Here is a 16,898-nt window from a genome sequence, read left to right as displayed (position 1 = left end):
GTTCCGTGGGTTCTGATTGGCTGAAGGAACTTCCTGCAGCCAATCAGAAGCAGCGCCTTGGTTTCTGAATGTTTTGGAAGTCGAACGGACTTCCGGAATGGATTCCGTTCGACTTCCGAGGTACGACCCTATTGGAAAAACAGGGAAGCCAGTCGGTGCTTCTGTGTCTCCCTGAATTGAGTGAGCAAGCACTCTTTCCTCCCTTCCTCATGTGCAAGCCACTGAGAGAAAGCATTGTTTTGTGAAGCTAGCTGATGCTGAAGCTTAAGGAAACCCACCCTTCCGGCTCGCATGGGCCAGAACGGCATGAGGGCGTGCTCAGCTGGGGGGCAAGGAGGCTTCTGCGACTCAGCTGAGAAGTTCAAGGAAGCCCCCACCCCACCCCTCCGGCATGAGTCAGAGTGGCATGGGGGTCAGCTGTAGGGCTGGGCCATGTATCTCAGCTGCTTCTCCCTCCCCACCTTATTCCTTTCTTCCTCCTTATTGCAGACATTGTAATATATCATTATATCGTGATATTTAGCTGGTGATATATCACAATGTTGAAAACCAGGTATCGCCCAGCCCTAACAGTGCCAAAATATTTGAAAGACTCTACTAAAGCACCAGTTGATATAGTTTCAAATGTCTTTATTAGTAGTAAAATATTCATAATTATGATTAATAGGCTGTATGTGGGAGGAGAGCTTGTAAAAACTGCTGGGAAATGCAATTCATCCCTGCATACTCTCCGCCCTACTTATTGGTAAAAACATACACAGGATAGGCTTATAGACTTAAGAACAAAATGCCAGGTCCTGCTGGAGCCTACCATCTGCAAAATAAGCCTATAATTGACTTTTTATTTCTATCCTTTGTATATTGTATTGTTGTTTTATTGCTATGGCCGATGGCTGACGCAAATAAAGATTCATTCATTCATTCATCCATTCATCAAGGTGTTCAGAACTAAAGGAACAGGCACTATAATGGTGCTTGGCTGGAAAGGGGAGAATACAAAAAGAGTAGTACAGTAATTCCATCTAGAAATGGAGTGTATCCAATTTTATGAACTGCCATTGAAATGTGCCAGGCTACAATTGAACAATTTATCCTTGCTACAATATACCGTATTTATCCGTGTATAAGATGGGATTTTTAACACACAGATAGTGCAGGGGGGGGGACATGCGATTGGTGGCAGCCGTGGGCAGGAGATTGTAATCGGCGATTGGGTGGGTCATTAGTGGCTGCGGCAAGGCCTTGGCAGCAAGTGGGTGGGCGATTGGCATCGCCAGTCAGGTGGGTGAGAGATTGTTGGCAAGCCCCCCCCCCCATAAAAGCCCAACAACTCTGGGCAATCCTCCCCCCATTTCCTAAATTTGGAGTCCCCCAAAATAGGGGTTGTCTTATACACGGGGGCATGTTATACACGGAAAAATATGGTAGGTGCTGTATTGAAGTCAAACTATAACAAAGGATATTGCTTCAGCTCCCATTTGACCAGAGCATCTTTAATGCTCATTCAATGTTCTTTTGGCTCCTTTTTTGGTAAGCTGCCTGGCTCCCTTTCCCTCATGAGGCTCCTTTGAAGCACTAGTTGCTTGCAGAGATATATGTTAGCTGACTCTAACGCAGGATTTGGAATTTATAGGCTAGATAAAGGGAATTGCTAATGCATTCACTGGCACAACATCACCCCAAGAGGATATAGTCTCTAGATCAGAGTCCCGAAGGAACCCTAGCTACTGTGCATGCATGCTACAGTCTGGCACACACTGCTTTCTTTGTTTTGTTCTTTCTAGGATGAGACTCTGCTGTTCCTGATATCAGGTAAGATATATCACAGCAATAGGACATCAGCCACCACCCCTAACTGCATCACAAAAGAAGAAGAAGAGTTTGGATTTGATATCCCGCCTTTCACTCCCCTTTAGGAGTCTCAAAGCGGCTAACAACCTCCTTTCCCTTCCTCCCCCACAACAAACACTCTGTGAGGTGAGTGGGGCTGAGAGACTTCAGAGAAGTGTGACTGGCCCAAGGTCACCCAGCAGCTGCATGTGGAGGAGCGGAGACGCGAACCCGGTTCCCCAGATTACGAGTCTACCGCTCTTAACCACTACACCACACTGGCTCTCTGAGCATAGTGCTAAGGTAACTCTTTTTTGGCGTTGCAAAATGAAGTGCCCAAATATCTGTCCAGCTCTTTCAGAGACTTCCCTGGTTCAAGTGAAAGGCCAAGAGTAAAGGGGTTTCAGTGGGTACAGTAACAGAAGAAAACACCCAAAGAGCTCTAATGCAAGAGTTCTAATGTCCACATGAAGATACTCAGTGCTTTTTTCTGGGGTACGCAGGGGTATGCATACCCTTAAACATTTTGTGAATCTAAGTTTGGCCTCATTGAGGGGCAGTATTTCAATATGAGTGGGAAAATGAGTAGCCCTAAACATTTGTTTTAAAGAAAAAAAGCACTGGAGATGCTGCATGCAAAATCTTCCCCATGCACTCTCATGTCAACAGATGCTCCACTGAACGAGAACATGTATGCATACACCCCCCATGAGCTCTGGCACATATGTATAGCTAGTTTGCACCTGTCTGAACTCCTGCACACATAAGAATATGTTCATGCTGGGGTTGTGAAACAGGATTTAGGGCTGACGTTAAGACTAAGAAAGACGCTGAATTCGTAATGCTATCTGAGTGGGTGTTGAAAACCATGGTGGCCAGCCAAAAGTTGTGGCCTATGAAGAATCCAGGATGACCCCCCCCCCATACCATGGAACAAGTGGGTAGGTATAATTTTGTATGTAAAAGAAGTTGAGTAATTTGGTGGAGAATATGGAATTAGGAATGCCCTACTCATAACTAATCATCATTGTAGAGGAAAATGAAATTTTACTAAATACTATGATGAGACCGAAAGGGAATACTCACATCACCCACGGCAAAGCAAAAAATGAAACTAAACACACTTTCCTGCTTTGAGGTCATGTTGAAAAAAGCACCTGCTAGTCCATCTACTGTAGGTCAACTAACAGACTCCATAGAGGTAATCAAAGCAGAGGGGACTGTGAAAGTTGATAGGAGTTGGATCCCTATCCCAGTGGCGGCTTTGAAACCTTATGGGTGTGTGTCTCCACGATTCTGGAGGCTAATGTGTAATACTATTAGTACAGAAAGAGATCCCTAACCTATAGCAGGAATCCATATGTGATATATGCACAGGAACCTCTGCCCCAATCTGATGCATAGTTGCCTCTTATCATCAGAATAAATTGGTGAAAGGCTCCAGGAACTGGACCATAGAGAAGATGGGTGCTCTTCTTTTCAGAGATCACAGTCCCAGTCTTCAGCATGAGCAAAGTAGTGATGGGTGTCATGGCTATAGATCCAGGAACAAGGGAATAACAGAGGTGTAAGGTAAAAGTGAGGTGAAGGAACTCAGGAAGAAGCAGGAGAGTCAAGATGGAGTAGCAGGAAGTGTCTTCAATCACAAGGATGTCAAGGGAGACTTTGAGAATAAGGAGCTCCTTCATTGGGAAGAGGCATGGTAGATTGTCAAAAACCTTTTAAAAATGGACACCTTCACTGAAGGGCTCTGCTGCTGTGACAGCATAGTCACCATAATAACTTAGAATAGAAGCAGAGGCTGATGGAGAGGAGCTCATCACTCCAGATGTTGGTGGGTTAGTCATGGGAGTGGCAGAGAAGTCATTAAAGCATGCACAGTATGGGAGACCTTCACACACAAAAACTGCTAGAAATTTCTGAAAGGTACTCCACACAGGCACAAAATCCATTTGTGTGCATGCGCAGAGACTATGAAGAAGAAATGCCCAAGTAATGGGTAGGATATGAACTAGAGAACAATTTAGCAAGGCACAAATTATTGCTACATAACACAGGAGCACTGTATTATTGTGTGCTTTAGTTTGGCCCTTATGTAGGTATATTTAAAAAACTGTGAGAGAGATTATCAGCGAAAGATGAGCTGCATTTGAGCCAGATGAAAAATTTAGCAATGTAGTGCTATTTTTGGCATGTTTCCCTAAGGGTTGTAGTAAGAGACTGCAGTGGGGACCAACATTTGGGGAATGGGATGTCAGGAGTGCTCTGATGGTGTTTCCTGCTTGGCAGGGGGTTGGACTCGATGGCCCTTGTGGTCGCTTCCAACTCTATGATTCTATGATTCTATGAAATATAATTGCATTGCATCTGTAAGGATGGATCAAACATAAAGCTCTTGACTGGTTTGCATCAAATAAGTCAGATAACAGGGGTAGGATTATGTGTTGATAAACTGCAATCAGCAATGCTCTAAGATAATTCTTTTTCTAAACACGTCGAGCAAACTGGATTGATAGACCTAGGCTCTTTAAAGACTTTGGTTTTAACGCTCTATTCTATCGTGAATGAGAAGACAGGCCCCTGCCCACCCCCCAGCTCTTCACCTCCATTCCTCTTGAGCTCTGGGTGCTTATGCAGTCAATTTGTTTTTTGTTTTTCAGCAAAAGCAAAAGGAAGTTGGGCATGCTTTGGACAACTGAAGCCACATAGCAGCTTGGAAGATTAGGGAGTCCCTGATCTGACTCAAGATGCCTTGTCAACAACACAATCCAACTCAGGAACATGGAAACCTTCCTAAAACCACCCTGTTTGGATAACTATCACAAACTTTTAAAAATCTAAATCCAGTGTCAGATTTTTTTAAATTAAACCCCACATTTCATTCATTTAAATCATTTTGAGTCTAATATAGGAAGGGTTACTAATGGAGTTGATTTGAATTGGTCTATGAGAAAACCTGTGTGCTGTTTTGGTGCGCAGGCCATCAGTGCTCAATACAAGCATTCTGTTGGCACTGAAGTTCAACACTCTGCTTTTTACATCACCACCGTTTAAGCTTTTTAATATAATACGATATTGATAAGCAGAAGTCGCATAGTCTCATCCACGGACTAATCTGTTTTTCAAAACTCCACACTGAGCACAGGGATTCTAAGCCTCAGAAGTTCTGAATGAACTTAACTGGCATACAAACCGACAGAGAAATTAGGGCAGCCCAGTCAATCACCGTAAAAGAATACTAGAACTTTTCTGCTGCTCCAATGGAAAATTCAAAAGAAGAAGAAACAAAGGGCAAAACCAGAGCTGGAAAGTGGCCATATTTTTGGCAAAGTACCGTCTGTAGTCCCTAGTGAAGTTATTGCTTATGCTGCCTTAACCCATCTCCGTAACAGATGCACAGATTTTCAGATGAGATATATGAATTGCAGTGAGGACCTTTATACAGATCAACCAGTGTAGTGATATATCCGTCTCTTGGGTAAGGAACAAATTAAAGGTGGAATGAATTACATCAATAGCTCCCCCAAATGAACTGAAAAAACTTTGAATACGTCTTAGGGCTTGAAACAGTTTGCAGCCAAATTCACTGCATTTGAAATTTAGAGTAGGCAACAACACTCAATGATCTTTCTGAGCAAGGATGTGCTTTCAGACAGAAAGATCTCATTAGCTTACATTTGATTTTTCTTTAAACATATGTTGGCAGCAACCCTGAGGGAGGATACATCACTATGGTAAGCACTTTCCTAATTTTACACTAGTGATGGTAATGATTTTTAGAATAGTACTAATATGGAATTCTGAGGTAGTGAGCTGAACTTAAGCCCCTTCCAGAGTTCAAACCTAGTTCAAATTCTCCCATTGTTAAAGGAACAAATACTGTTACTTCTTCACATTTACACAGTAGCTTTTCTGTGTGATCAAAGTAACTCAGTTTCTGAGCAGAAAAATCATGTTCAGTAGAAATATGGCCTCAATAACATAACATCTCTCTGGTTTTGTGGGTGTTTACAATTACAGATATATGAGAGAAAGAGATGGGAGAGTGTGGGAAGAGAAGGCTGAGAAGATGATAGGCTGCTTCAAAAAATCTTATATATGCCTTAATAAAAAATGTTTAGCGGTATATGTTCTGCTCTTTATAAAATGGTCTATAATTTGGTTAGACTTATGAAATATACAATGACATTGTGTGTGCCGCGTTCTATTGAAATCAAATCCAACAGTATACAATGCAACTGTATACCATCTAAAGTTTATATGACCCACTGAGTTCAATGCGGCTTATTCCCTGTGGCTTACACAGATTTCCTATTGAGTAAATCTGACTGAACTCGATAGGACTTGCTTCTGAATAAACAAGAACAGCATCCCATTGTTTATTGTCCACATATTTTAAACGAAGCAGGCTTGAACAAGGCCTTTTAAAAGGTGAGCAGTTGGGAAAATGGCATTTAAGGGACATGGTTCACCTTTGATAGCTGGGCCCAAACGAGGATCCTGACTCTTTTTTTATCATAACTGTGCCAACCCTATTTCTGCAGCTTCTCTTGGTCTTACAAAGATTGAGCCAAAACAGGGCTCTTTGTAAACAAAACAAAACAAAATCTCTTTTTGCGTGACTTTTCAAAAGTTACTCCATAAACATAGCATTTCCCTAAGTCAAAGCTATTTGAGAAAGAACCCAAAAATATGGGTTTTCTGTAGCCCTCCCAACAGCAGCTTTAATAAATTATAATGCTTTAAACTTTCAAAGAGACCTGCGAAGTTGTAAATTAAGGTAAATATAAATTACTGCACCTTCTTTGAAAACCATTTCTTATCATTTTTAATCTTATTTCTCAAGGTATTTCCTTGCCATTAGAGGGACTGTAGTGACCTCTGATCAACGAAATAAAATGTCTGACCGAATAGATATATAGACCTTGGTCATGAAACTGGATTTCTTAAAATCAAACTGTATATGGGAAATAAAACTTTTCTGTGGTTTGCATATTTGCAAATAAAATTTTATGTTGACAAACTGAGAAGTCAGCATCTTCAAGGGCATTTAGAGAACTTGAAAAATTACTTGCAAGTCGTATGACCCTGTTTGATGGCCTCATGAAGGGGCTACATGCATAATCAAAGCACTCAGCATAATTAGCCAAGATAAGAACCAATACTGATCTGTGCTGGGAAGCCCGGGTGCAGGCTGAATTTATAAAAATTGGATGGACCTGAGTGATGCGCTGGCCTACCACTTCAGCCATGCCTCCAGCTGGTCTCATGTTGGCCTGTTCAAATGGGCACTACCTGCTGAGAGGCGCCACCGCAGAGGAGGCTCTGATGTCCCCGATTGGTCATACCATGGTAAAGATGACCTGACCTGGCTGTGGCTCTAACCGCTACTTCCCCGGATTCCCAAATAAGTGGCCGTTGTTTGAACTTCTCCAGCCACTAGCCAGATGCTTTTGAGAAGCCCACAAGAAGGGCATGAAGGTCGTAGCTCTCCCACAAAACTGACTCCCCATAACTGGTATTCAGGGATATACCACCACTGAACCTGAAGGCTCTATTTATTTACCACAGCTGATAGTAATTGACAGTCCAATTTGTCCAATCCACTTTAAAAACCATCCGAGCCAAGGGCTATCCCCACCTCTTGTGGCAGTGAATTCCATAAATGGATCATTCATTATGTGAAGTAATGATTTTTGTATGTTCGGAATCTACGTCCATTAACTATTGGATGATCCTGAGTTCATGTCACCCAACAGCTGCCTTAAAACACAAGACAAAACCCACCTAAAATATTCCAAACATTTTAGTCTTTCCTTGAAGATGCCCCAAAGCCTTTTGGTTGCCCCTTCTAAACCCCTTTCGGGTCTGCGGTAGATTTTTTGTGATGGGACAGTTGGACTTGTACATATAGTTGTATTCAGCTAGGTCTAAAATTGATAAAAGTGAAATTAATGATCCCAAATTAGTCATGTCAATTAACTTCAATGCATCTACTTTGTGTAGGACAGCATCTCTAAAGCAGCTGAACTATAGTATTATACAGGACTTTTTTCAGCCAGAACTCAATTCCGGCACTTCTAAGGGGGGCACCATTGCCATTATAAGAGAATGAAGGAGGTGTTAATGGCGAGTTCTAGCACCTCTTTTTCTAGAAAAATAGCACTGGTTGTATATAAAGGAATTACAATTATAAAGGAAATCCAAACTTGCTGTATTTTTAAAAAATATTTCCCCTAATAATCACAGTATGAAATATGTGCATCCCAACAGAGTTACTCAGGAGGGAGTTGGTATGGATATAAATTGATTGTATTTATGTTCACATCTGAGAGAAAGTTTTATTAAGTGACACCATATAACCTGTGAAAGGTTATCACCTGTTCCTGGAAATATGAAGATGAAATGGGTGCATATTATCACACATGGTGGACATGCCCACATATGGTAGAATGACTGGACAAATATGAGAAAAGATGAAGTAACCACTGATATACAACTGCATCTTGACCCCTTTCTATTCCTTTACAGAGAATTAATCACATCATTGACCAATGCTGCCAAATCACTTCCTATATGAAAAATATTTTTTTTGGGGGGGGAGCAAACAGAACTCTCACTACTACTGAATAAGCACACAAACTATTTGATCATGGTGTAATGGTTAAAGTGGTTACTGAAGAGTGAAAGAAGCAGGAATGAAAATGAACAGTTCAGTTTTTCAGTAGCATTAATCAACGGAATAGCAGGAAACTGAAGACAAAACACCTTTTGCAGAAGAACACAGGAGGAGGAGTCACCACAACGCTCTTGGCTGAGAAACACCTTCATTGCCTGGTGGTTCCACTCTCCCCCTCCTGTGACATGCACTCAAAGTATTAGAGCACTCGCCACATCCATGGAGACTATGGATAATGAGATATAGAAAGTAATGGCCTCACTCTGAAATGGTGCTGAGGGAGAAGCAGAGAAAGAAAGCACCCATGACCATAAAGGGACTAAGGGGCACTTAGGGGAATTTCAGGAAGTGGGCATTTTGGGCTGACTTAAAATGCCTTTGTACCAGAACATACAAACACATACAAACATTTAGCACAGCCCCAGTATACATCTGTTAGTAGAAGAAAGGGTATAGGGGCCCAGCACTTTGTACTGCTATTGTGCACTGCAATCATAGAGAAAAAAATTGCTGTATCTTCCAGGAGGTACATTAAAATACACCTTCCATTTTCTGAGTTAACATGCATACTGTATGTATTTTGTACAAAGTTTACACATGTAAATGTATATAAAGGTAAAGGTAAAGGGACCCCTGACTGTTAGGTCCAGTTGCAGATGACTCTGGGGTTGTGGCACTCATCTTGCTTTACTGGTCGAGAGAGCCGGCATACAGCTTCCGGGCCATGTGGCCAGCATGACTAAGCTGCTTCTGGCAAACCAGAGCAGCACATGGAAACGCTGTTTACCTTCCAGCCAGAGTGGTACCTATTTATCTACTTGCACTCTGACGTGCTTTCGAACTGCTAGGTTGGCAGGAGCTGGGACCGTAGAATGGGAGCTCACCCCGTCACGGGGATTCAAACCGCCGACCTTCCAATCAGCAAGACCTAGGCTCAGTGGTTTAGACCACAGCGCCACCCGCGTCCCTATGTACATGTATATAGTGTGTATAGAAAAAAAAGCAACAATCTAACCATTGAAGTAAAGAAATAAAAGCAGCCCCTCTTACCTTTCATTCCAAACTTGGAGTGTCTTCCAAACTTGAGAATAATGAGCAAAATAACTAAGCCAGTGCACACTAATGCTGCAATCCCCACTACAACATAGACCTAAAAGAAAAGCAAGGTGTATTAAACCCAGTATTGAAGTATTGGCAGTATTTGAACATGATATCAGAATTGTCAAACTGGAAAAGCTTTTGAAGTTTGCAGTCTGAACTCTTGCCGCTCAGAGCCTATGGATGTTACACACCTAGGCTGCTCTTACTAGGGATAGTCACAACGCCCTAGTAAGAGCTGAGAATTTAGAATTTTAATCCTTAAAAAAAAAAAAATTAAGGTTGCCTCTTCGATAAAAGAGACTTCAAAATATGGCTTCTATGGCTTTTTGCTAAGGAAACCAGAACCAGGAAAATATCTCAAGAGCATCTGCTCCTTGGATACAACATCCAGTTTATCTTGGCTTTAAAAAAGGAAAGGACCCCTGACAGTTAAGTCCAGTTGCAGACGACTCTGGGGTTGCAGTGCTCATCTTGCTTTACAGGTCTGCAGTTTTTCCGGGTCATGTGGCCAGCATGACTAAGCTGCTTCTGGAAACCAGAGCAGCGCAGAGAAATGCCGTTTACCTTCCCACTGGAGCAGTACCTATTTATCTACTTGCACTTTTTTGGCGTGCTTTCGAACTGCTAGGTTGGCAGGAGCTGGGACCGAGCAACGGGAGCTCACCGCTATGGGGATTTGAACCGCCGACCTTTTGATCAGTGGCTCAGTGGTTTATACCACAGCGCCACCCACGTTGACCTTATAGTTACTTAAATTATATGGGTGCTCACTAGAACATTCAGCTAAAGTTACACCATATTTTTCATGCCAAAGGAGGGAAACCCAAAATATTTCAGGCTGTAAATGGGAGTCGTTTCCATGCATTTGGAAGCTGCAACTAAATAATATCACTTAATGGCAACATATGAAACAAACTTTGCACATTGTTTTCTATCTATAATTTACCAACTCTTTGAAAAAGCAATTGTTTCACATTATATAAATGCCTGTGAAAAGCTCTGGGGTATAGTCAAGGTGGTGTCTTGTTACAAGCTAAAACACCACAAACGTATCAGATCCCTTGTCAGAAAGTCTGCTAAGATTACAAACCAGGAAACTATGTATATACTTACAGTGATGCTATCTTCATTGTTTTTGTCGGAAACATCCGTAGAAGTAACTGGATTACTATTATTTGTAGTATCTTCAAAATTATCCGTTGGCGTTCCATAATCCTCTAAGAGAAAGAATGTATTTTTATTTACTTCCCTGACTGTAACTTTTTTTTTTTGTCTCTATGAAAAGTACTAAACACAGGAAATGAAAATTTACTATAATTCTATAATGTATTGTTCAGTGTTCTAAGTTCTGTTTGCCAAAAATGCAGAAAGCCAAGAACTTTATTTGCTCCTGACTTTCTCAGTGAATGCTCTGTGGTATGAAAACTTGTATTGTATCTACTCTTCAAATTCAATATGTACTCTGTTCTTTCTTAAGTTATATTCTAAACAAAATAGTAATACTGTAATAGTAACATGCACTAAATAGAAACTTCTTCTGTTATTTGTATAGTACTTCAAAGACTTAACGTAAGTTAAGCAAAAATACTGGCCCCTGCCCTAAGCATCTTATAATCTACCATTTAAGGGGCACGAACAAGAAAAGGGAGAGAGCAGGAAAACAGCAAAGGAACAGGAGGAAATAGAGTTCCATATACTTGCTGCACAATCCTAAGCATCTGTATTCAAAAGTAAATTCCACTGAGCTCAATGAGACTTAGTGTCTAGTAGGTTTAGGATTACACACGTAATTGGTGGTAAAAATTAACAGTGCAATCCTATACTTGCCTACTCAGAAGTAAATCCCACTGAGTTTAATAGGGCTTATTCCCAGGAAACTGGGTATAATAAGTTTCCAGACAATGAGACAAATCAAGGGGTTTGTGGAAGAGATGGAGTTCAATTGGAATTTAAAGGAAGAAGGAGAGGTGTCATCTCCTAAGAATTCTGTGAGGGAGTTTTAACCACATGGACCAGCCAAGAATAATGCATAGGGTAGTTTAAGGGCTGTTTTGGGCAACTGAAAGTACATCATTGTTTCCCTGATTCTTCTAACTTTGAGTATGAAAAATGTATCCTTTTGCTTGAGTTACAGTTCTCCTTTCCCAGTGAAATAAGTTTTGCAAAAGCTTAAAGGCAGGAAGTATTTTCACTGACAAGAGATAGGTTAAGTTGAAATGCAACAAAATGTGCATTAAAACATTAAAAATACTTTTCAGAAAGTTGTACAATTTGAAGTATCTTAAAATGCCAAAAAGGTTATTCTCTATTTAGTGGAAGGGGGAAAAGGTTAGATTTATTAAAGCAGGCATTTGAAAATACAAAGGAATGAACAAATAATTAATGAAAATCTGTTCACTGAGCATAGAACAAAAGATCTTCACTTAATATTAACGAATCGTATATTAAACCTAAGTTATGCATAACTTTGCCTATCCTTGAACTGAAGGAAATTATTTTAAAACTATTCCAGAACAAATATATTCTCTTCCCATGAGATAGTAATGCTTCTTGTGTGTAGAACTTTTCAAAAGGTTTAATCTGCTCATTATCTCAAATCGCAGCAAATGCTGTGCTTATTTATGACTAGTTAGACTTCCTTTCATGTTTTGCATAATATCTGATTCCAATGTCAAGATCCCACAAAGGGCAAATGAAGTCCACACCACCTGGTGCTCTGTTAATATCACAAGAAGGTGTGCGTCTGAACAGGAAAGGGGTTTCATATCCAGGGAAGGGCTAAAAGTTTCTTCCTTGAACCCAGAATGGCTAAGCAGTAAGACCTGCCAAAACAACTGCACGTGAAACTTGTGAGATCACGGGGGTGAGGTGGGGTGCTTTGCTTTCAAGACACTTGTAACAGAGTACAAGCAAAAAGGTGTAAAGGAGGTTTCACTAGGCACATTAGTGGTTGTGTTGCCATGATACAGATATCTGAGAAACATTAACATTGCCACTTGGACAAAAGCCAGGGGTTCTTCCACTTTCATTAGTACATATTATCACAAAATGAGAGAGGGCAAAAGAAAAATCAGATTATATGGCTTTAGAGCCAAATCTGAAAACTAGAAATAAATAAGCATCCAGCAGAATGTACAATGTAAACATAAAAAAACATGTAGAGAAATATATAATTTCACACAGTACTAGGTGGTTTTTCGTACAAAATGTTTTCTGTTTATGGCTTTTCGAGTTGCACAACTGGAGTTAATCTTTTTATATGCTTTGAATGCAGAGTTAATTTTTATGATTTGTTTTGGAAAAAATGATGCAATCAGCTCCACGCATAGGAACGGAGCATTTAATGGCAGAAATTCCTTTTGTTATAATTGTATACAATCGACAGAATCGAGCCACTTTGTGTGCTTCGGACTACCAAGGTGATTAACTATAAGCTAAACTAAATGGCAGTTTGCTCCCTTTAAGTCATCTCACTCTTCCCCCAAAGTACATAAGGAAGATAGGCAAGTTTGATATATTCCCTACCAAATATATTTAGATGTGAGCTGGTAACATTTGAGCAGGTTGTTTCTTTAGCTGACATGAGGAGGGAGGAGCAGCTTGCCCAAACAACCGTGCCATGGAGCCAAATCAACAGCCTCCAGCCACCATGGTCACTGCCACTTACCACGAGGAAAAGAGGTGGGGCAGTGGAGAATTTGGGGCTGATTGGCTGAACCAGTGGGAGCACCCTGCAGAGCCCTAAACTCAGCCCTCCCCACTGCTGTGAGACTATTGCTGCAGCTCCACCCCACTGGATGAGTTACTCCTGATAGGATACTTTTATTTTATCATTAATTTTGACAATCCAGAAAAATCAGAAATGACACAGAAAAGGGGAATGGGAGAGATTAACTCTATAGCAACATATATACATCATGCCAAACCATGGTTTAACACAGGCATAGGCAAACTCAGCCCTCCAGGTGTTTTGGGACTACAATTCCCATCATCCCTGACCACTGCTCCTACTAGCTAGGGATGATGGGAGTTGTAGTCCCAAAACATCTGGAGGGCCAAGTTTGCCTATGCCTGATTTAACACAACGTGCACAACCAAGTACAAAGCTCAGTAAACTTTGGGCTCCAACACTTTCACCTAATTTTCCCATACAATTCGGAGAAGTGGGGAAGCTTTCATTTCTGTTTTTGGTTAACCACAGTTTATTGTCTGAAACAAACCACCTTCAGCTGTGGAAACCTGTGATTAAATAAACAGCTTCCGAAGTCTCCTCTCAGTTTTGCAAGAAGTGGAGACTGCAAGCCCGAATTTTGCTGCAGCTCATTTTTTAGCAGGACACTACAATAATTTACCAACTACAATAATATAGTATCTCCAATCCTAAGGTCCTATTAAACATTTTATTGAGAAAGAGGCACAACTACCACACTCTCCTTTTTATACACAGCTATTCCAACCAATGAGTTTTAACTCTGGGGTCATTGTATTTTACATTTCTCTAGCACTTTCCCCTATGGCAACTAGGCCAATGGAGACTTTTTTCCCTATGGCTCCTACAATCACAGTGCGCATGTCTTACGGAGGGAAGAGGTAAGCTTCCCTTTCTCGCATACTGCATTCTTGATCAGGCTTATTGTAATTAAGTATGAAAGAACTGAAGGCATTGCTGCAAGCTATCTATTCAGTGAACTTCTAATTAAGTGAGGGAGACTTCATCAGTGGGCTGTGGGATTCCCTCCTGCCCTGCTCCTCCACTATCACAGGCAAGCTGCCCAAATATTTATCCAAATAATGGGTTCTTGAATGGTCCAAAACTCCCCTTCAGAACTGATTTTAATTAGTACTAGGAACTACTCATTCCTCTTACAGGTAATGTGGTAATCCAATTGCATGCTGGAGTTTATGGTTAATGATGTGGAATAAAACCGAATTAATATATAAAATTATATATTACAATTAATATATATTTTATATTGGTTTTTAGGCAATTTTTGGCATAGGGCTATATATTCAGCAAGAATGAACAAAACTTTCCACACCTGAAGGTATACAAGTATTATAGAAACAATGTTTAAAATGGACTTTCACAGATATAAAGGCAATGGTGCCTTTTATGATGGCACTATCTAAAAATTTAGTTCTGTTAAAAGGCACCAGTTTTGATCTAATAACGATAGGTTAGCTTTTTGCTGAAGAACATTAATTTGCAAATAGCTTCAGCAGCAATCCTACACACAATTGGGCAGCTTAAATGTAGGACTTAAGCAGATTAACTGTGCGCAGGATCATAGCCTCCCACAAGCACAGTTTTAAGAAATTGTTTTAAAAAGAAAAATAGCTGATGGGAATTTTTATATGGTAGAAAGTATGTTTTTTTTAAAAAAAAATTAGTAATTAATAATTCTATGTAGATATACAAAAAAAAAACACAAAAATATGAAAAACAAAAGTATGATATTTTCCATAAATATATAAAGGGATTGTTATATAAGAAGACTTGCTTCAGTACACACCCAAAAAGAAAAATTGGAAATTTCCCTTACTACGAATTTCTGTTTCTCTAAGTCTCCCAGAGGGCAGCTCTTAACCTTGAGAAGGCACCTGGAGCATGTGGGTAGGTCAATTTTTATCAGTTTGCCAGGAGGACTGGATACCATGCCCTGCCAGAGCAGACTGGAAGAGGGCACAAACCCTTTGGTCCCCACTCAAAACCAAATTAAAAAAACATCCATACCAACAGGCACCAATTATATGATCATTTCAAAAACAACTGTTTCTCAAAACAATAAGAAATGGAAAGAAGGAGGTGAGCAGGGAGGTGAGTTCACCCCAGGCACATCTGTCTGCCTCCAACGTATGTACAATGTTGACAGAAGCTCTGGTTTGAAGGAAATCCATAACCGGCTGGCTAGTCACAAAGAGGTCGCAGGTGGACTATCTTCCAGGAAATTCAGAGAAGAGAAATTCCATTTTCTCCTGAGGCTCCAGGAGGCCATTCCTTCACCTTGGCACGTAACAGAGAAGCAGAGTTAAGGGTGGGCTTCCATTAGCCAGCACCCTATTAAAGCACGACATTGTGCAAGACCGTCTTATTAAAGTCCACGTCTGCAGTATCTATTCTGTAATGCTTGCTGAATGCATGTAATATTTTATTCTTGTAGATTGTAATGCTGTCGTGGTTTGAAATACAGCTGTAAGCCATTTTATGGAATAAGCTCTCTTGAAAAACAGACTGTATTTTTTTTTAAGGTAGTAAAAACAAATGTGGGTGGAGACCCATTCAGCGACGTATCAAATGACTAAGGACAATTAAGCCAAAAGACAACAGATGCTGCCATCTCCTTTAGGGAATAGTGAGTTTCCAAGTCTTTGATAAGTCAAAGCAGTATATTCCATTGAACAACTAGAAACTGTATCCTTGAATACTCTGCTACCCAACATTCATAAGCCAACTGTGGGGTTTTTTGGTAGTAAATAAACCATGGATAAACTGCTGGACAGAGTTTGTAAGTTACATTTGATATTTCCTGCCAATTTGCCTGGGGAGACAGATGCTCTAGGAGCATTTTTAGTCTGCCTTGCCCTATGACAAGAGGAGAGAGTGGACATAGGATCACATATTAGTTGTTGCCTCACAGTTTTTGCTGCCAGAACATCTATCCTAGTATAGTGGTACCTTGGTTGTCAAATGGCTTGGCTCCCAAACAAATCGGCTCCCGAACCCGGAAGTAAGTGTTCCGGTTTGCGGACATTTTTTGGAAGCCGGACGTCTGAAGCGGCTTCTGGTTGAGTGCAGCCAATCGGAAGCCGTTCCTTGGTTTTTGAATGGTTCTGGGAGTCGAATGGACTCCAGGAATGGATTAAGTTTGACAACCAAGGTACCACTGTACTTTTATTTTAGAAATTAAAATTGCTACTTTCCTTCAGTGGCAAGACATCTGGCTCCAGAGTCTCTCTTGAAGAGACTCTGCGCACATACACACACAAAGAAACATCCCCAGAGGCCCTTCTCAGACATGTTGGGCAGGTGAAGGAGAAGCCTCAAAGAGCTCTTACAGCTCCAACTTGACCTGACTGTTCATCTCACTAGGCAGAGCTTGACAGGAAGGGTCATGATGTCCCTCTCCCTTGACAGCAATGAAGATTGACCCTGCTGACATTCTCCAGGAAAATGTGCCACCTCAGGATTAAGGATTGCCCTTCAGAAAATTCAGAAGAAATTCATATCTATATTAAATTCAAGGCAAATTTTGAGGTTCTAAATCTAGCTGAATAGTATCTACTGTAT

The 16,898-nt window shown here is 40.8% G+C and overlaps 1 protein-coding gene across 7 annotated transcripts in view; it reads right to left on the bottom strand.

Annotated features, from left to right (window-relative positions):
* NTRK2 (neurotrophic receptor tyrosine kinase 2) overlaps positions 1–16,898 on the bottom strand; it is a 182,840-nt gene that overhangs the window by 104,823 nt on the left and 61,119 nt on the right. For all 7 annotated transcript variants that reach the window (XM_083403383.1, XM_083403384.1, XM_083403379.1 and 4 more), the window contains 2 exons: positions 10,724–10,827; positions 9,560–9,659 (listed from right to left, as the gene is read on the bottom strand). In XM_083403383.1, the coding sequence (XP_083259509.1) occupies positions 9,560–9,659; positions 10,724–10,827 (204 nt within the window). The remainder of the gene's footprint in view (positions 1–9,559; positions 9,660–10,723; positions 10,828–16,898) is intronic.

This window comes from Podarcis tiliguerta (assembly GCF_965153285.1).
Source record: "Podarcis tiliguerta genome assembly, chromosome: 11".
Lineage (NCBI taxonomy): Eukaryota > Metazoa > Chordata > Lepidosauria > Squamata > Lacertidae > Podarcis > Podarcis tiliguerta.
This window is presented reverse-complemented; position numbering and strand designations above follow the sequence as displayed.